General features: G+C 43.6%; 2 protein-coding genes across 13 annotated transcripts in view; one reads left to right on the top strand and one right to left on the bottom strand.

The window, feature by feature from the left end:
• Positions 1-454: 454 nt before the first annotated feature.
• Positions 455-5,794, bottom strand: LOC137789537 (NLR family CARD domain-containing protein 3-like). The gene is made up of 9 exons (XM_068583215.1): positions 5,657-5,794; positions 5,321-5,452; positions 5,175-5,246; positions 3,299-5,090; positions 2,557-2,718; positions 2,284-2,457; positions 2,005-2,172; positions 1,310-1,356; positions 455-1,231 (listed from the first exon to the last, which is right to left on the bottom strand). Exons 1-9 carry the CDS (start codon positions 5,745-5,747, stop codon positions 711-713), a joined length of 3,159 nt encoding a protein of 1,052 aa, XP_068439316.1. The 5' UTR covers positions 5,748-5,794; the 3' UTR covers positions 455-710.
• A 5,987-nt stretch (positions 5,795-11,781) lies between these two features.
• LOC137789278 (calcium/calmodulin-dependent protein kinase type II subunit gamma-like) overlaps positions 11,782-20,780 on the top strand; it is a 32,673-nt gene continuing 23,674 nt past the window's right edge. For 2 of the 12 annotated variants that reach the window (XM_068582689.1, XM_068582687.1), the window contains exons 1-3: positions 11,782-12,003; positions 14,066-14,160; positions 20,032-20,091. In XM_068582689.1, the coding sequence (XP_068438790.1) occupies positions 11,936-12,003; positions 14,066-14,160; positions 20,032-20,091 (223 nt within the window). In that variant the 5' untranslated portion in view covers positions 11,782-11,935. The remainder of the gene's footprint in view (positions 12,004-14,065; positions 14,161-20,031; positions 20,092-20,780) is intronic. The other 10 variants (XM_068582684.1, XM_068582683.1, XM_068582695.1 and 7 more) reach the window with 6 other exon arrangements.

Here is a 20,780-nt window from a genome sequence, read left to right as displayed (position 1 = left end):
CATGCTCAACTTTCTCTGGTGGTTCTTGGGTCTTTGATTTTAAAAAAATGTATACATATTTTATATTTCATCAAAATGTCAATTCATGCTGTAAAACACTATTTCCCTCAGTGTTTCCCTAAAATACGAAACCTTTTTTTTCACTTCCTCTTTAAATCCAACCATGCGGATGGATTTTGTTTTAGAAGTTCAGTGGGGAAGTTTAGAGGAATATTTTCTTGATTTCTGCTTCCACAAAAATACAAAGGAGTTCAGGGAGCATCGAAGTTGCAATTTGTCCTGGCAATCCATCTAATAGTTGTTAATACTTAAGTGTCGATCTCACACTGAAGGAAAGGTCGGGTGCTCGTTTAGGTCGGTAGGATATAGATAAATTCATTCATTCATTCATTCAAGGAGTGCATATGCTTTGGGTGTTCAACATTTTATTGTAAGTGTGTCATGCAGTGTGGGAGGCTACACGACAATACCGTGATAAAAATACAGTAGAAAATATACCGGATATCAAAATACATGAAAATGCTGTTTACCGGTAGTAGAACTACAGTAATGTGATATATACTGTTTTTAGCATTACAATAAAATTACAGTAGTTTATTGTAAATCAAAATAAAGCAACTTGCTGCTAGTAACTTGCGGTAAATATACATGGAAATGGTTTTCAGTGACTGAGTTTGGGTTTAGCTGGTCTTAGCACTGCCAGGTAACATCTAGCACAAGTACACTGCGGAGTCCACCCAGCCGAGTTGAAACCCCGGGTAGACGGGCTCGGTGAAGGTGGTGTGGAAGGTGTGGAGGAGGGTCAGCGCACCGCAGGACGCCCTGAAGAAGGACAGCTTCCCCGCTGACCAGTCCAGATAGACTCCGACTCTATTGCAGTCGGGTGGGATGGTTACAGCGGTGTGCATGGCATTGTGCCAGGTCGAGTAGCCGTCTTTGGTGCAGTTTAGTCCCCAGGAACAGTCATTTCGACCTAACCAGCTGTCCTGGCCTTCTCCCTTCCTGCACATCCGGCTGTAGGCTACTCCTATGAAAGCTCTCCCTCGCCATTCTGTCTCCCAGTAGCAGCGCCCCGTCAGCCCCTCTCTGCACAACACCTGATTCCAGAAACTGAACCTTTCTGGGCGGTCGGGATACGGCTGCTTGGTCCAACGCACCGCTTTGCTGTCTCCCTCGGACAGAGAGAGGTCCCTGTGCGCGGTGTTTGGGTCCAGGGTGAGTTTGTATTTGTCTGATGAGGAACAGACCAATGATGTCAGTCAGTGTTATTCATTCCTCAATGCTGTTGTATGAAGTGCTGCTGACTCACATTTCTTTGGAGCTGGCTGAGCCCTTGATTCACCGCACTGCTCCACACTAAAGCACGACAGTAGAGCAGATTTCTGACACTTGTATCATTCACGTGGTTAAAACAGGAATCCACCAATTCAGCATTTTACTCCTATAACATGGTGACTATAGACTGGTGACGGACAGTTTTTTAAATAAGTCAATGCAGCAGAGATAACGTCTTTTTTTATTCCTCTCCTTCAGCCCCAACTTTATTTATCTGACTTCTAGGAGCTCCCTCTGGAGCTACAAAGGGCCCTATGACTTTTTTCTATGCAGTGGACTTGTTTAAGTTCCTCTTACTCAACTTGTTTAAATTCCTCTCACTCAAAAAATATATGGAGTGGATCATCTTGGAGATTTAGCTGTTCCAAAAACGTCTTACATGAAGATAAAAATGTCTTTTATATACAGAATTGTGAGGCCGATGGACATTTTTTTAAAGAGGAAAAAAGAGCGTCTGAAAACACTGAATTAATCAATATTACCTTTTTAAAATAAACTCATGTAATATTTTTTTTTTCAGGATTTCCTAAGTTTAGTATTAAATAATTGTGACCCCGATAGTGTTTGCACTAAAAAATGTAATTGTCTCAAATACATCTAATATTTAACGACTTAAGCGTCTCGTGACTAAACAATGTGTTAATATCAACGTATCTGCAGTGCCACTACCTGAGTTTCTGCAGGGTGCATTGTGGGTCGCCCTGCAGAGCAGACAGCAGCCGCACGCCCGACTTTCCTGGGTGGTTGTAGCTCAGGTCGAGCTCTCTCAGACGGGATGAGTTCAAAGCAGACGCCAGGAAAGTGCAGCCTTCCTCTGTCACTCTGCACAGGGACACGCTTCAAAAACACACAGCGAGACGTTTCATCCAATTTATCTCCACAACAACCACAGAGACGATCTGTCCTCTGTTCTGTATCCTGCTGTCAGATAACTCATCGGACACTCACAGGAGTACTTCCAGTTTACAGTGAGGACTCTCCAGTCCGCCAGAGAGCTTTTTGACTCCTTCGTCCTGGAAGTCATTGTCGGAGAGGTCCAATTCTTTCAGCTGGCAGGAGGCTGAGCTGATAACGGACGCCAGGGCATCGGAGCTGAGCTCTGTGAGGTTGCAGCTCCTCAGTCTTAAACAGAAAATACAGAAACATGATTTTTTTTTTAAACACTTGCTTTGATCTCAAGCATCTTTATTCGAGTTCGTGGGGTGGTTGTTGGGTTTTGACCTGAGTGTCGCCAATTTGCTGTTCTTCAGTCCATCAGAGAGCTGTATTATTGCATCATCGGTCAGGTTGTTGTTACCCAGGTCCAGCTCTCGAACTTGGGATGAGTTGATGACATTCGTCAAGTCTTCACAGCAACTTCTCGGGAGATTACATGCGTGTAGACTGCAGGAAGAAAGAAGTATGAGAAAGGTAAGTCACAAAGAAATGTCGTCCTCTGTGGAGACTAGACGGACTGCATATCATTCACGCCGGCTTAAGAGTCACAGCTGTCCAAAGTGTAGGCAACTGCAATGGGAAGAATCACCTAACATGCAATTTACATGTCACTCTTAGCCACTTTATCTATCTACTGTTTTGTGCCTGGCAGGTGTTGTAAAGTGAGCTGTCTTGCTGAAAACAACAACAGCCACAAACATTGCCATGAAAGCAATGAGAGTAAACCATAAAAGTACAATTAAACAGGGACCTGCAGAGTCAGGTGAGTATTTTCTGAAGATTTGTTAGTGATTTGATGAACAACTGGAATTAATGTGTTCTTTGTTTCCTACCTTACGTTACCTATTATATTTTATATTAACGACACCCAGGCACATATTGCAAGTGGTCTCAGGTACGACAGACAACCAGATTCTATAATCAGTTTTTCTTCATGCCAAAAATAATCCCAGCACTGACGCTGACTATCTTTAACATCGAGGAAAAAAAGCCTTAGAAGTGCCATCTGTTTTTAGAAATCACTTACTTTGCCACTCTGGCTGTTTTCACAACAGGCAGCAGCCTATGAAGACCTTCCTCTGATCTGGTGTAGTTGCTCAGGTCAAACACACTCAGCTCCTCTTCTGATGTCAGTAATACAAAGACCAGAGTGGCCCACTGGGCAGGGGAAAGTTTGGTTTTGCTGAGACTGCCCGAGCTGAGGTAGCTCTGAATCTCCTCCACGAGAGAGTGGTCGTTCAGCTCATTGAGACAGTGGAAGAGATTTAGGCATCTCTCTGGGGACGGACTTTCCCGGATTCTCCCCTTTATGTGTTTAATGATCTCCGTTCTGGTTCGTTGTTGGGTTTTGTTGCTGCCGGTTATCAGATGCTTCAACAGCTGCTGATTCGATTCCATAGACAGGCCCAAGAGGAAGCGCAGGAAGATGTCGAGATGTCCATTTTCGCTCCGCAAAGCCCTTTCCACTGCTTCCTTGTAGAGGATGAGCTCGGATGAATCTCTGAACGGGAAACGCCTCGAGGCGGACGACTTCTTGACCAAGACGTTGTTGCCTTCGTTCTTGAACGTGAGGTAGACGTACAGCGCGGCAAAGAATTCCTGGATGCTCAAGTGCACGAAGCAGAACATCTTCTCCTCGCACAGTGTCAGCTCCTCGTTGAAGATCTGCGTGTAGACTCCTGAGAACATGGACGCCTGAGAGACTTTTATACCGTTCAGCTTCAGGTCCCTCTCATAGAAGATCAGGTGGCCCTTCTCCAGCTCCTGGAAGGCTAGTTTTCCCAGCGAGATGAGGTTATCTCTCATGCACTCAGCGTTTGACTCTCTTCTCCCAGGAAGCCTCTTCTTGGTGGTCTCCACGTAGGAGGTCAGGAATTGTATGTACATTTGAGTGAGGGTCTTCAGCGTCTCTTTACTGTCGGCCGTCGGCAACTTCTTCTCAAGAACATTCGCCGCCATCCAGCAGAAGACCGGTATGTGGCACATTATGTGAAGACTCCTGCAGGATTTCACATGCTCGATCACCTTGTTCGCTAAGCCCTCGTCCCGGATCTTCCTCCTGAAGTACTCGTCTTTCTGGGGGTTGTTGAACCCTCGCACCTCTGTCACGCGATCAACGTACTGCGGAGGGATCTGACCGGAAGCCGCCGGGCGAGATGTTATCCAAACAAGAGCCGAAGGAAGCAGTCTTCCCCTGATGAGGTTGATGAGAAGCACCGAGACTGTGGTCGTCTGCGTCACATCAGACACTATTTCGCTTTTGCGGAAGTCCAAAGAAAGGCGGCTCTCGTCCAGCCCGTCCAGGATGAAGAGCATTTCGCTTTCACCACAATTGAAGATCCCTGTGTCCTTTGTTTCGGGGTAAAAGACGGCGAGAAGCTCTACTAGACTGAAGGTGTCCTTGCTCATCATATTCAGATCACGGAAAGAGAGGGGAAATACAAACGCCAGGTTGGTGTTCGCGTCCCCTTCAGCCCAGTCCAGAGTGAATTTATTGGTAGATACGGTTTTCCCGATGCCAGCGACTCCCCTTGTGATCACATTTCTTATGCAGTAGTCGTTTCCAGGTGTAGGATCAAAGAGGTGATGGCAGTGGATGGATTTCTCCTGGACCACGTGTATCCTGGATGCCGCCTCAATCTGTCTCACCTCATGCTCCTTGTTGACCTCACAACTCCCCCCCTCAGTGATGTAGAGCTCTGTGTAGATCTTATTGAGAGGTATCCTGTTTGCTTCCGTCGTCATCCCCTCGAGCAAGTGGCTGAACTTTTTCTTCAGAGCAGCTTTTAGTGTCTCTTGACATTGTGCAAGCTTCTCACCTGAAAGAGGAAATGCATTCAAAGATTATTCAGGTTTTTTGTTTTTTTTAAAGAATGTAAAATATTAAACAAGGTATTACTCACTCTGGGACTGCAGGGCGCCACAGCTGTCTGCAGCGTTATGGTTCAATGCTTCTTTTGATGAAACAATAGACTCTGCAAAAGAGGAAAAAAATATCAGCAGAGCCCAAACACCAGTATTAGATAGTTCCACAATTCATATAATCTACCTTTGATGAAATTGATGTTTAAGTTGCCAATGCTTGAACCAATGATGGAGGGAGCGACCACAATGCCTTCACTCTGAGCGGAATAGTTGGGTTGGAAGTGATGAACCACGGCCTGAATAGAGGGAACTAACTCTGAGAGAAACCACAAAACTCAATTTCAGCAGCTGGTTAAGAAAATACAGTTTAGTGACTGATCAGTGGAGAAAAAATGATTATTATGGCTAGATTTTAAGACGTTTCTGGTGCGTTGTAATCTATCGATTGTGGCCACAATTCATGTGGCCACGAAGTAATCGCTCATAATTCATTGGATCCACAAGTCGTTGACATCCTTACCTCCAGAAGCGTCGTCTGTTTTAACAGCAACGCTCTCTTGCTCCATGTTTTGCTCATCAGCTCCTACGTAGTCCAGGTGATTTCTCCTCATCAGTGGTATTTATCTTGGTCTTGGACTCTCCTCTACGTTCCTTTAATTAACCTCCAGTGCATCAAATGCCTATAAATTAAAAAAATATATATTCTTTCAGATACAGAATGACAATGTTCAGTCAGAGTTTTTTTTATTAAATCCAATAAATTAAAAGTTGAAGGAAATGCTTACCTGCTTCCATCACAACTGTGTTTGCCATCTGATTCACACACTGACAGCGCTGTGTTATTCAGACAAGTTTCTTTTTTTTTTTAACGCACATGTCTTGCTTCCTTCCTTGGTGAAGAAAACAGGAAGCTGGTGCTTTTTGTCTGCACAGTATTGCATAAACCGCAGCTCTTCAAAACAGTTTCATTTACTCGAAAATGCTTAATAAAATCTGATGCATCTTGTGTTTAGCTTTATTGGAAATTATGAGAATGATTTGGTAACAAAGCAATTAGACGAAATACAAGAGAATTAAGAAAACATCTTTATAAATTAAACCTGAAGAAAGAATGCTGCAAATAAAGAAAACACATCTTTAGAGATAACATGATAAACAAACCTGCTCAGTGCTTTGAGCTGAATGTTAATATCAGAATGCTAGCATGCCCACAATGCAAGTGACAAGTGACAGCCTAACGTTAGCTTTTTACTTCTGCCGATTGCATTCACTCTTAAAACAAATCATGAAAGTGGTGTTTAAGTTCATCTTGTGTTCATGACAGTAACATTTATGACACAGAGCTTATTCTGAATAACCCCAAACCCAATGGAAAATGTTTTGTCGAGGGAACCAGTGCAATGCTAACAATGCCAATGCTAACATGCTCATGTTTACCATGATCACTGTCTTCATTTAGCCTGTTGGCATGCTAACATATGCTAATTGGCACAACAACTAAGTAAAGCTGAGGCTGATGGGAGTATCAATGTCAGGTGTCTGGCCATAAACCAGAATGAAATATGAAACGATTCAATAGTCGTTGAGACAGTTCACTCAAAACCACAAATGTCAACCTCATGGTGGCGCCAGAGAGAAAGTCATGTGCATGTGCAAAGTGACCTCCACTGATATGAGTCATTTCTGTGTCCTCCTGATGGATCAACTGGACTTCTTACGCTGTAGTTTTTACAAGAGAGAGAGAGAGAACACTACAGCGTACACACTGGCACCTTTTCAGTGTCAGTGTGGCCTATTTTGGCTGCAAATCAAATAGACAAGTTTTTAAGAAATATTATCTCAATACAAAACATTCACAGGTTTCTTCATTGGAATAAAACAGTATTTATAAATAATAATTATGTTTCTGCTTTCACATGAAGCTCAGAGCAACAGTTATCAAGTGTGATACTGAAAAAACAAGAAAAAATACCTCAAATTAACTTTGGAGCTAGATTAATTTTGCTTAATCTCAAGGAAAATATGCACTGCTGTCCAAATCTGCAATAGATTATCCACAGTCGTTTCACTGGTATCTTCAGCTCGGACCTTGGGATAGGTTGGGATCCCTCCATCTCATTCCAGACCGAGTACCACTGGAATGTCCTCAGCTCCTCCAGGAGATCTTTCATGACTGAGGGAAATTTTAGGAGTAGACAGTTAAATCAAAAGTATTTATACAGCTGACTTGAGACAAAAACATGAAGGAAATAAGCATCCATCTCAAACAAAAGTCAATGCTTCTGGTCACGACTCAGTCGTCTCCATCTACCATCTTATAGAATTACTCCACATCACAAAACAGTGCAAATGATGTCTCATTAGTCGTCAGTCATTTACAGCACCAATGCAATTAATGGGGTCAAATATTCAAGATGATACAACAAATTATGTCTGGAACATTAAAGGAAATTGAAGTCTGCTTTAAAACAATACAGTAAATGATTGTTGAAACAGGTTTTGATTGTTGAACTAATTTCTCTGTGTCTGTGAAGGTGTGGCTGGAAAAACCTGCATCTTTGCCTGTTGAACAGAGGGTGGAAGCAAAGTCCAAATTCTGCTGTTTTGCTTCCTCACGCTGTGACTGACAAGAGTTTATAGTGATGCTGATATTTCTTTTGTTTGGACCAATGCTGTTTTGTAGTTTTCTCGGAATCCATCCAAAAATGAAAAAACAAACACGAGTATCTAGATTACCTCAAATACACAAAGTGATTCAGCAAATGTTGTATGTAACATTAAAGGATAAGTTCACAGCTTTGAACAGTCAAGTCCTATAATATTCAGGCACATGTTTGAATGTTAAAACGGGTTTTTCTTGTTTTGAACATTGCTTCTGTTTGCTCCTAAAAAAAATGACCAATTGATTTGTCTGACTCAGACAGCCATGGCCTCATATTTGGTTCAGAAAAACTTTGGAATATATAATTGACAGAAGTAGGACTGTAGACTTTATTCAACATTATTTGTATTTAAAGTAGATTAAAGGACCTTTTATTGGCCACTATGAACAGGAGGAATGTTTAAAACCAGTTCCAGGGTTCATGAGCTTCTTGAACATGTTGCATTGATCCTTTAATTAGAACAAACGGCTTCAAGACTCTATAGGTATGTTGATGGCTTAAATTATGTGATTTTGTTGGATAGGACTTATTTAAAAGAAAAAAGAAAACACTTTTTAAAATGCACTTCATTAAGGTAAAAATAAAAAAGGTTCAATTATATTACATGTGCTGCTTCCAGGTTACATAACCGGTTTCTTAGCACGAGGAAGTCAGCTCTTCATTGGCAATCTTCGATGGCCTTGAATGCGGAAACCTAACCGCAATTTCCAGTGTGTTCACTTCTGTCAGTTAACTCTTAATTATGTGCTTATTATTAGCAGGTGAGCTGAACCTGAATACAAATTAAAACAAAAAAAGTAAAGTTCAAATGCAAAGCAAGTGAGCTAGTGACACAACAATGGGATCCACACAGAGAAGCCCGGCGAGGTTATTTAAACTACTGTTAGCTGGTACTGAGCAATCAAAAAATGTCTCCACTGATTTGCGGCTCACCCTTGTTTTGGGGGGATTTTGTTTCCCTTCACAATTATCAGCACATAAGGAAGGGTCGATTGCAGCAAATAAACTTTATGATGGCTGTTTTGTGTAATTTGGAATAATTAAGATGATGCATCAAGTCTTCAGCCAACATGTATAACAAACATGTCTATGACGCGGTTTAAGAGGAGACTCCAAACTTTGAATGATTAAATTCTATAATCCTTAACGTTTACAATCTTTGTGATGCAAATTTACTGTTCTGTTTGTCATGTGTTTGCCGTGTTACAAATGGGCTGATACTGAATTTTGTTACGCATCCCTATGTTGCATAAGGACAATACATGAACAGGGGCCGACTCCATGTCACCTCTGATTTTTGCTGGGTTATTTATTTATACTGGCAGAGCTGACTGAGCACACTGCCGTTTCATCAGCAACACCCTCTTCTTCACCCGGACAGCTACACACACTGACGCCGAGGCGCTGTCCAAGGCGACCCCGACACTCGACAACTGAGCATTTGGAGGTCAGTAGCTTAGTGCTCCGGGCCATCACGAAGGCATCTATTGAAGGAGGGAAAAGCGTTGCTCAGTCGCTTCCCCCCAGTCCGATTATGCCTCCAAAGCAGTACAGAACAAGAGTGTCATGACTCAGCTTTTGGCCCCGTCCACTCTCTCAGTTGTGATGATGTAACAGATGGCATATTCACCCTCATTAGTCACAACAAAGGAAAAGTCATGCCTAAATGTATCACAGCTACTGGAGCTCTGATTGTACAATTAGTCTTTTCTGGATTCAAGCAGAGCTTCAGCGAGCCATTGGAGTCTACTTCACACTGAAATGTGACGATTTGGCTCTGCAGACCAGATCACAGGACTGTTTTAGCTCCGAAGAAAGCATGACAAGTAAGCATAAATCCTGCATGGGTGTATGGCTGCAAGCTTCAAATGGCCCCATGCAAAAAATGTCAAGTGGCATGAAGCTGGATGGAGAACATGCGCAATGCAAAATGTCTCCACTGAAGCACGACTCAATTTCTAAATAGGACTAAAAAAAAGTCAGCCAGCAGCTTTCCTAATAAGCTTTCTCTCTGAGCTCCTACGTCCACATTGCAAGGTGCGAGAACGTCAACGTCCTCTCGCCGTTTGTGCTGAGTCTGTTTTTCACAGCAGGGTTTGCATGAGAACACAAAGTGATGTCAACGGACGTAGCTGGCATCACCGTGTGACCTTTTCCATCGCAAAATCAAGAGGGAGGTTTGACACAAAAGGGGGCTGGACAGCTTTCTCACGTGAAGGTAAAGTCAGAGTTAGCCGGTGTTCTGGAGTCTCATGAGCAAGAACTGGAGAAACACACACGCTAGTGGAGAATGGAGCTGCGAAAGATGAGAATGGCAATAGGTCTGACTGCAATAATATTACAATAATAATACTACAATATGGAAAATGGCACACAGACTTTCTTTCTTTCCCTCGCTGAGTGCCAATATCTGCTGGAACCATCCTGCTTTCTCTTCTCTCGGCCTCCCGTGCTCTCACTCCTCTTCCCTCCTCTGCTCCTCTGTCTCTCATCAAGCGGGCAAAGCGTAGTGTGTGGTTGGTGTGAGATAACAAAGGCTGAGGAGTTCACCATTATATAACTTCTGTGGAGGCTGAGGAGGTGGAGGAAGAGGAGGAGAGGCAGCAGGGTTAGCACGTAGGAAAAGGAGGGCAGGAGAGGGCTAGTAGCCTACGTTGCAGTGCTCATTTGTCTTCCACATAACACACACACACACACACACACACACACACACACATACACACATACTGGCCTCCTTTTCCTGCTCTCCATCACGCATTCAGCAGGCTGCACTTGCAGATATTGCCTCATAATATTTGAACTTTTTCAGCTTTTGTGTTCCCACGCTGACAACCGCACATAAAGATTTTTTTTGTGAATTCACCATTTTTCTCTCTTTCTCTCTGACAGCGTCTATGTGCTGTTCGCTGTCCCACCTCTAAGCCAGAGTGCTGAGCAGGCAGTCGCACCCACACACATATACAATCGCACACACACACACACACACACACACACACACACACACACACACACACACACACACACACACACACTCACAGGGCCTCTCAAGCTCTATGGCTCCCTCCAGCCCCACCCGCCTGTCCTTCGATGGCCTCCCACACATGCCACATTAAACATTTAGTGAGCCACTCTGGATCTGTGTGACACCATCTTTTAGCACCGCCAAGCTTACGGCCCTCACACTGTGGAAAAACATAGGTGCATGCTCGCTAGCGGAAACCCGATACAGCCGTCAGTCTATTCCCTTTACTCATCCGTATCTCTCTTATGCACACACACGAGCACAAAGACAAAATCAGTGGTTCAGAAAGGCCCACTTTGTTCCGAGCAAGACCTGCATTAATCAATATTGATCCCTGGAGAGAGTGTTTGTATGTGCATGTGCATGCACTTATGCAATGTGTACGTATGTGTGTGTGCGCATATGTGTGTCATAGTTTGCCTTTCTGCTGCAGTGAGGTGTGACCCAGGCTATAGGGTGTATCCCAACCAGTGCAGTAAAATGCTGCTGTGATGTTCCCTGCAATATTTTGAAGATATGAGAGGGGCCAGGGGACTCAATGTCAAAAGTGTTTGTTTATTTAAATTTAGTCATAAATGCACCATCGTGATATTTATCAAAGGCACGTCTCTTGGTTATGATCCACTGCCTCTTAAATATATATAGCCTATAAATGAGGCAAAATATTTCAGCACCACCTCCCCACATGTGTGTGACTTCATTGAACTAGAGGCCCTATAGTCTCATGCTGCACGAGCCTATTCTCGCGAGGATTCCTCCCCTTTACTACACGCACACACACACATGCACGTAAACGCGCGCACACACACACACACGCACGCACGTACACACACACATGCTCTCACACACACACACACACACACACACACACACACACACACACACACACACACACACACACACACACACACACACACACCATCATCATCATCACTCCTCCTCTCCCCAGCCCCTCCCTTTCCGTCTGTGCTCGCCTCTATCCTCTTCAGCTTTGCCTGCCTGTCAGATAGGTACTCCAGTGTTGGAGGCTAGGCTACCCTCCTCCCGGATCACGTACGAGAGCCAGCCGCCGTCGTACCCCAAGGCTCGGGCTCCCACACTCACGGTTTCAACCATGGCAACCACCGTGGTTACTTCAACCCGGTTTACCGACGAGTACCAGCTGTACGAGGAGCTCGGGAAGTAAGCAGCAGCCGCAATGTCCCAGTGTGCATCGTGTTTGTCTTGCCGTCTTGTCCCCCACCCCCGCAACCTCGCCTCGCATTATGTCTGGTTAGCCAGCTAGCAGGCGATAGATAGCCGACTTGTATAGCCTCGCTCTTTGCTGTAATACGTTGTCCGTGTGCGTTTTAAATGGAGGCCGTTGCTGCCGCGGTGCAGACACGCGAAACAGCCGTTGGTGTCGGTTAGCTAACGGACAGCAGCGCGCGGACGTTCAGTTGCTAGCCAACCCGCTACCACGCTGATGTTGATTAAACTAGCCGAGTTAGCGCACCGGGCGCTGCGCATTTTCGCATATAGTAGGGAGGAGTGTCGGTGCACTAACAGCTGCGTTAGCTGCCCGGTATTTTATGGTCTGCTAGACTCGCCAGCGGGGCCCCTGGAGACGCCAGGAGACGTCGCCCTGTGACATTTCACCGGCCCAGAGGGGTCTGACAGCTCCGCGCTGGTTCCATAGACCAGAGGCGGTGGTTGCTGGCTAACTAGGCCGACCACTTTTTTTGTCTTCCCCTTCTTCTTCTTGGCAGCCGCAGGTGATTTGTGTCACGTTAACCGTGTTCAACAATGTTACGTATTGCCCCTGGATCACGTAAAGAGGAAGTTATTCGGTGCAGGCTGCGTTGTGTTTGCACAGTGGCGCGATGATCGTCAAGTTATCAATAAGCGCTGTTGGTCTTATTAAACTGAGGCGATCGTGAAGCTCGCGCTGTCATAGCAGCTATTTGACGTTTACTGTGCAAGAGGCAGTGACGTGTTTTTCTCGGTATTTTGGTGACTGCAAGAAAATCGGGCCACTACCTCCTCTGTTTCATCAGCAGCAGCATCTGTTGTTCTTGGCCGGCGAAGGCTCTTTTTTCCATCTTTTTCTCTCTCGCTCTCCTCCTGTTGTACCCAAACCAGCGGCTGCAGGGCGACACTGGTCCTATAAAGATACACCAGCCTTAATTTCCAGCTGCCATTTCCACTCTCTGTCTAATAATTGAGTAATCGATGGCACTGATTGCACAGCCACTGCACTGGCACACATACACACACTCACACACACACCTACACATCCACCATAGTGAACCCACCGCTCCCTATCCTTCTGCAGACTGACCACTTGCGCCCGTTTGTTAATGCATTTTGCTCCGTCATAGGTTATTAGCGTCAATGCACTGCCTTGTACTTCTGTCACCTCTCATTTACTGGTAAATAATTGAAACTAAGAGCAGTGCAGAGTGCAGTGGAAAGTAGCCACGCTCCATATATCACCCGGAGTAGTGCAAGGCACCCTTCCTCTAGCAAGAAAACTGCGTAGGGCCAGATACTGCAGGTAGTGCAGGCTATGATGTAGACGCTACGAAAATCATGCATAATTCTTGTTCTGTGATGCTTAAAATTGTAGCATCACCACAGCAGCTAGCAGGTAAAAAAAATATGGAGCATTCATCTAGGTCAATATGAGACTCCTCAGAGAAGAGTTGTTTTATTGTGCACTTCCTTTTTCTCCTAGAGGAGATTTATAACTGAACATTGTTACCTCTTGAATGTATTAAATATTACCCATTGTATGCAGCACATTTGTTGGGCTAGCTGTTGCCAATTGAATCTCCTGTGCAGCTGTAGGTTACATTGCATTGTGTGCTTATCAAAGATTAGCAAAAGTACTTGGCCATTCATTTTTAATCCAAGACCTGAGCTGATATCAACACTCATGCTTGTTATATCGATGCTGATTTACTTGATTGTTTCCAACCTCCACAGGTTCCACACACTGAGGCTGTGATAGTAATGACTGTACACTCAGTGTGTGTGTGTGTGTGTGTGTGTGTGTGTGTGTGTGTGTGTGTGTGTGTGTGTGTGTGTGTGTGTGTGTGTGTGTGAAAGATAGACACAGCAAGGTTGTTGGCACACACAAAAATCCAACGACAGCACACAAGTGGATGCAGTTTCAAATATCCCATGTTGTGTGTGTAACTGAGAGGGAGAGCGAGCATCTGAAATGGAACTGATTTTGGCTGTTTATGTCCTTTCTTCTTAGGGGAGCTTTTTCAGTGGTGCGTAGGTGTGTAAAGAAGTCATCAGGACAGGAATATGCTGCAAAAATCATCAACACTAAGAAGCTGTCCGCAAGAGGTATGTTAACACCATGCATAGTCACACTGACTCTGAAATGTGCATGTCTGACTCTTTTGTGAGACTGAAGTCCAGCTCTGTGGTATATGTTATTTTTTATATTGTGATGGCTATTATTACTGGTATTATGTAAAGTTTCTTTGAACTATATTGAGAACCAGTTTATAGATAAAACAACAAGCCGTGATGTATTTTTGTGGTTTATCCAGTGAAATTGGCTAAGTTTTGATGAAAAATAGGGAGTGCTACAACGGGTCTGTGATGGTAAATTAAAAAAAAAAAGCAGGTACTCTTTAAGGATAAGACTAGTAGACAAGTACAATGACTGACTTTTTGAAAAAAGTCCTTGATATTAGTTGGCAGTTGGCAAAAATATCTGAGGCACTCTGAATGTAGGTAAATTATCCTTCATTAAAGCATTGATAACCAATGTGTTTCGACTCAACAAGTCTTCGTCAAGATGTGAGCTGTAATGAGGTCAGGTGTTCACATTTTTTTAAATTCATCAAGAGGTCATATGACCTGTGTCAAATGACATGATAGAACTACCCACTCATACACTTGTAAGACATCACAGTGGAAGTATCCAAGTGAATGCAAACGTGCTGGGACTGACTCACACACATACTGGCTCAAAGACAAGAACATTTATTAAATCACAAATTAAGGTCAATTACTGTTAAAAAAAATAAATATATATATATATATGTATGTATACATTGACAGAGTAGGTAATTTGTAATGTAAACTGTACTACTCCTACATACAGTGGCCTCCTTTTAAAGCATTGCATCATGCAGATCATTAAACTTAACTTGGTCTGCCATGGCTTACCAGAGATATTGAAGCAATAACTAATCTCTACTGATCCACGCCTTTCCTTTCACTCTACATATCGTCATATCATCCAGCCTTATTGGAAAGTATGCACATAAACCATGAGTCCCATCATTCCAATGGCAGAGGAAGTCTTTTATTCAATCATTGTCTGTGGGGAGTTCTTATCTGCAACCTTTTGATGGTTTAATGACCCTCTTTATAAACACTGTATTGAGTAACTCTCAATCGCTCCTCTGTGGTATCATTAGACAACCGCTGTACAATGAATTGATCCAAATTTCTAAGACTAACTCTCTCTCCATGGAAAGGACACATGGATGACGGGACTGAAATAAAACAATAAGAACCGACAGGATATGAAAGATGTTTCTTGTCTGATATCTTGTTAATTATTGGTGCGTTCACGTAGCTCCACCGTGCACTCCTGAATTTCATTTGTTGCGTTGGTTGCTGTGCCTGCAACAGATCCACACCCACGTGCACATGCCTGGTGTGGCGTGCCATGTTGTAATGATGACGTGAGCTCATGGCAGTGTGTCAGAACCTCCCCTGGCTTTAGACTGAGATACTTAATTGCTTTCTCCTCTTTTTGTATCTGACGAATTAGACTTGCACTCCTTCCTGACATTCACACACACACCTGGCTTCCTTTGTTCTCCTTTCCTCTCTCTCTCATTACCTCCGTCCCTATCGTTCTCTGCTGGCCTCTCTCGCTCATTGCCTTTCTCTTGCCTCTCTGCAATGGGGGATTGGTTTGTATCGAGGCTAATCCACTTATGCTAAATGTATCTCATCAACCACTAAGACCCCACAGATTCCATAGGGGCCTCCCTGTTTGCCCTGTTGTTTGAGTCTGTTGGCATTTGTGTGTGAGGGAGAGAGCAGGGAGTAACACTAACACTAATAGAGCATGTCTGTATTGCGATGCATCTGTGAGTCTGTGGTAATACCCTTATTGTTTTAGCCCTGCCTTCAAGTGTCCACATAGGGCAGCTCCTGGTATTAATGTCCCATCAAGGAAAAGTAAGGGCTCAGCAGAAAAAAAAGGTTGGCTCTTTGCAGAGGCAAGGCTGTACAATGTAGGCCTGTGTATGTGTGCATGTTTGCCTGGGAAGAAGAAAGCTGGCCAGGAGAGGAGGAGGTTTTTAACAATATAGTCCTGCAAGGAGATCAGTGGCAGTCCACACATCAGGGAAGCAAGGTGAAATGAGACAGAACGTTTGGATTAGCGAAGGCTACAACAAGAGGATTTTGCGCGACAAAAAGAATTGCGGTAGGCTGCACGGCTGATGTAACTTGCACCTACACGCACACGAAATGCAACGTCCACACACAGGCAGCCAGTGCGTGAGCAGGCAGCTTGCCTGGTAGGATTTGGGTGGGTTTTTTTTAGCCCAATGGGGCGAGTGTGACCTCACGCGTGGCCTGGTGGGTAAGTCTTTAAAGCTCTGGTAAACACTGCGGTAATCTGAGGAGTGGGGGGGAGGGGTAAAAGGAAGGAAGGAAGGAACTTAGGAAGGAAGTGGTGGAGGCTGGGTGGGATGTCATGGATGGATGTAGGCTGTTGGCTGTGGGATAGCCAGCCTACAGGCAGTTGGGGGTGGATGCGAGTGGGTAGCAGGGTACAGAATATGCTCATGCTCACGAAAACAAAAACCTGATTCTCAACCAGAGAATCAACGGTCTTTAATGCAAACCTCGTTTGTAGTTTGTTTTATAAATGAACAAGTGCAATTAATCAAAATGAGCCAAGGAACAGGATATAACCCGTGATATTACACACAAAAAAACAACATAATACATTATGTTAAAGACTCTAGACTGAAAGGGAAAACAAGATATTAGTTTTGATGCAAATTGGAATCACTCAAAAGAACTCATGAAATTAAATCAAGAAATTGAGGTCTATTAGAAATTCTATTAATCGTATTAGTGTTACATGGCAGCGCACAGTGTGTTGCAATGATGGGATGCAAGTTTCATTGTGCAGAAGAAATGCTTTGTTTTATTTTGTTAACAAGTGAAGTGACTGAAAAGTGGATGGCTGCTGAATTGTGTGTGAGTGTGAGAAACAGACTATCCATTTTCTGCTGAAAATTTCCTTGCATTTGTCGGTTTGGTTCAGCCAAATTTGTCAAATTGTCTTAATAGGCAGTACTTTGGTATGGCGGCTCCCACACAAAGCATAAACAGCAGAATGCCGGTCGACTGTAGCCTCAGTTAGCCGAAGCAAGCCTTATAAACGCAAGTGGAGAAACATTGTGCGTGTGCAAGATTTATTCCTCTAAGTGGCAGTAAACGCAACACATGGGCCAGTTGGTAAGTGTACTATATTGAGGGGTTCACCAGATATTTAGGCTTGAGATGGGGATGGTGATGACCGTCTTCTACCAGAAGAAGTCCCAGAGGCTGACTATCAGGCAGTGTGCTTACTGCCATTGATCAGAAACTGTAGGAGACAGCTGATCGGATGTTTTTGGTGTGTCGAGACCATGTTGACGTCAATGGCATTTGCTTGTGTGTTGCAAAGAGGCAGATAAATACCAATATAATGTAGACATGCTTTTGCTATGCTAACATGCCTTACTGCCAAATAGGTTTGGGTCAATTCCTCCAATTAGCCAATTAAATACATTTCGCAATGTGTCATTTGGTATTTGTAATGACGACAGTCATACTCTACCATTAGAAAGTGAGCTATTTACTGACACACGCAAAAACAGCATAAACAGGTTTGTTTATTGGCTAGCTTAACTTGCATGTGACCGGTTGCTTACTACCTCGATATTAAAGTAGAAAACTGAGTATTGCACTTCTATCAGTGTATATTTGATGCTATGATTGAAGGAAAGAAATGTAGAAGCCATACTCGTTAGATATGCTCTAAAAATCCCTGTACTCGCCCAAAATACATCTGCATTGTCAATATTTAGGTACGGTACAATGTGTTTTGATTTTGTCAGTATTTCCCAGTCGGAACAGTTTGAATGTGAACTCGTCTTCAACAGTCTGAACTGGATCCTCGAGCCTTCAGTCAGATTGTGTCAGTCAGAGGGGCGTGTGTGTGATTGTGCGCATGTGTTTGTGTGTCAGGCCCTCTCCATCCTCCTCAGCTGATGTAAGATGGCTGTGGGCCCGCCCCGTGGCAAAGCAGATGGCCAATTAGAGAGCAGCAGGAAGTGCCAGTAATTGCCCTCCAGCGCTCTCTTTCCTGTCTTCTTCTACCACACACTCTCGCACCAACAAATAAGGAGATTGAATGAATTAGTGAGTGCTGCAGTGACACTGCACCAGGGTAGACGACTATAGACGCGCACACACACACACACACACACACACACACACACACACACACACACACACACACACACACACAGAGGAGCTGTGATCCTCCTCTAGCAAATGGACGTTCCATGTAATCCTCCCTCCTTCTCTCTGTCTGTCTCTCAGTCCTGCGTCACTGGTGTAATTAGAAGGAGGTTCATGTCTCTCCCTTTTTCACTCGCTTTCTCTCAGACGAGGGAAATCTATACCTGCAGGGAAGCAGAAGCTTGATGTGGAGAGTGTCGCACCGTGTTAGACGGCTTAAAAACTGCAGCTTTATAACTATTCCAAGTCAGCAACAAGTTGGAGACAAGTCAGACAAAGAAGGATGCAGAGATACTGTATTGCAGCTGTAGATGAACAGTTGGTTATGTCGAGGGATGATTGCTCAGCAGCAGCATGTGCATTTTATCAGAGGCTGTTGCTGCACTTTAGAAATGAATGCAAATCTTTGTGAGGCTGCCTCTGTGTGGTGTAATCGCTATAGAGCTGTGGGGAGAAGTTGGCCTCACCGCAATTGTAACACACGCGCATATACACACGCATGTACACACACTGAATCATTCAGTATCACCACTGCAGTTACCCCAAGTCACCTTTGACCTCAGCTGCATGGCTCCCAAAGTGATGGGAGGGAGTTTTAACACGGTCATGTGGTTGACGGTTGACAAACACGCGCATGTGTGCACGCACACTGCTACAGGATTCAGTAAAATCCTCAAACAAGGATGTTGGTTTAGACATGAGGTGTGTGTTCTTGCTAGTATCCTCTCCCTAGCAGAAATGCAAACACTCTCGTATTGTAAAGCTGGGCCTCACACTAACCCCTTTGCAAACTCACGCACGCCTGTGCAAACTCATGCACTCATTGTAATTGCTTCACACAGCCTCGTTAATTTCCACAAACAGTTTAATAGCCTTAAATGAAACCAAACCTGTGGTCAGCGGAGTTTGCTTCAATGCAGCTTGTGACGTTTACCAATCAGAGGCAAATGCAGCCTATCACCTTGAACAACTACATCACTTATAGGTTTGTGCCTAAAACATTTGCCTTGGCAGCCATGAAACCAATCTTTATCTGTGACTCAATAAATATTTGCATTCATGTCTTTCACTTTACTGGATGATTCAGTTACGCTTGTGACTCATGCTCTCGAGTGAATCTTTATCACAAAGGAAATTGTTATCGGGAGTCAAATCTTTAAGTTTAATGCCAATAAGCAAGTCTTCACAAGCAAGTTTTCCACAGGTACTTCAGGTGTAGTAACCTCTGACTATACAACAGGGTGCAGATACGTAAAGGTGGACCCAAAGGTAGAGCTTTTTCTCGTACTGAAAGACATTATTGGGAATGGGGACATGTCTTATAGCCCCAATAAAAAGCAAACGTTAGTGCATGAGATTTTCTAAATTGCTGCAAATTTGGCATCAGGTAGCCTCGTGATACGTACTATATAATCATAATGTCCTGTTCAGGCTGGGTTTGAGTGTCAATCCCCAAGTTAGTAGAGATTTTCATATATTTTGTTAAGCACCACAAACAAAAAGCATAATTGCTAACTTCACCTGCATGGACTTGCTAGAAACTTGCCTTATCTTTATTATCGTGCTCTATTATCGCTGAACGTGTTGGTTTGACCAGATCACGATGCACAAACGAGTCTCTGCTTTGTGATTTTAACATGTCTTGTACTTTTCTCCCCTCAGACCATCAGAAGCTTGAGAGAGAAGCTCGTATCTGTCGTCTACTGAAGCACCCCAATATCGGTGAGTTTCTGTGCCTGTGACCTTGTGTGTTCTTCGGTATTGTTGCTCGTGCTCCTTCAGTGTAGCAATACTGGTGCTGGCATAACGTTCTCGGATAATGCTGTGCTGATATATTTGATATCCAAAGTGTTTCCCCAAATATTATTATAATATGTTGAGTGTGAAAGCTCATCCCTGAATTTTGAAACGGTAGTTTGATGAAAAAGCTTAACTCTAAAAGGAAAAGGCTCAATTAGTCCACCTCGAGCACCTCAAAATTTTTAACATTCCCGCTTTCTGATCGCAATGTTTTATTTTTTTTATACCCCTTTGATTCACACGTAAGCATCGTAATCCTAATCTGAACCCGGCGTATCCCGGCATTGAGAAATGCACATATGCACGCTGACTGATGGATTTCTGGCTTTCTCTTAGTAGTAATTAACAATTTTTTTCCCAAAAAATAATTTCAAGCCCTTTCACGTTAAAAACCATCAGACATTTAGAGTGTATATTTTAATAAAAACACACAATTCTAATGCTAAGGAATTATAATAATTTTATTGAATCTTGTCATTTGTTAATAATTTTTACACCGTTAATGCTAACAAGGAGGATCATATGGAAACTTTAATTATGTAAACTGACGCATTTTTACTTCCATTCATTGAGTCTTAAAAGATGCTATGACTTTCTTTGTGATTACTCAT

This window comes from Clinocottus analis, unplaced genomic scaffold (assembly GCF_023055335.1).
Source record: "Clinocottus analis isolate CAN_PGR_092001 unplaced genomic scaffold, fCliAna1.0.p SCAF_19, whole genome shotgun sequence".
In the NCBI taxonomy this organism is placed as follows: Eukaryota; Metazoa; Chordata; class Actinopteri; order Perciformes; family Cottidae; genus Clinocottus; species Clinocottus analis.
The sequence above is the reverse complement of the archived record's forward strand: the minus strand, read 5'-3'. Positions and strand labels throughout refer to the sequence as shown.

What these genes read in the sequence shown, in the direction of transcription:
- LOC137789537 (XM_068583215.1), bottom strand. Translation starts at nt 5,747, where the DNA reads ATGAGGAGAAATCACCTGGACTACGTAGGAGCTGATGAGCAAAACATG. An exon ending in AACAGACGACGCTTCTGGAG is followed by an intron (nt 5,453 to 5,656) that starts GTAAGGATGTCA and finishes GGTTTCTCTCAG; the next exon opens with AGTTAGTTCCCTCTATTCAG. An exon ending in TGCACCCTGCAGAAACTCAG is followed by an intron (nt 1,357 to 2,004) that starts GTAGTGGCACTG and finishes GTCGTGCTTTAG; the next exon opens with TGTGGAGCAGTGCGGTGAAT.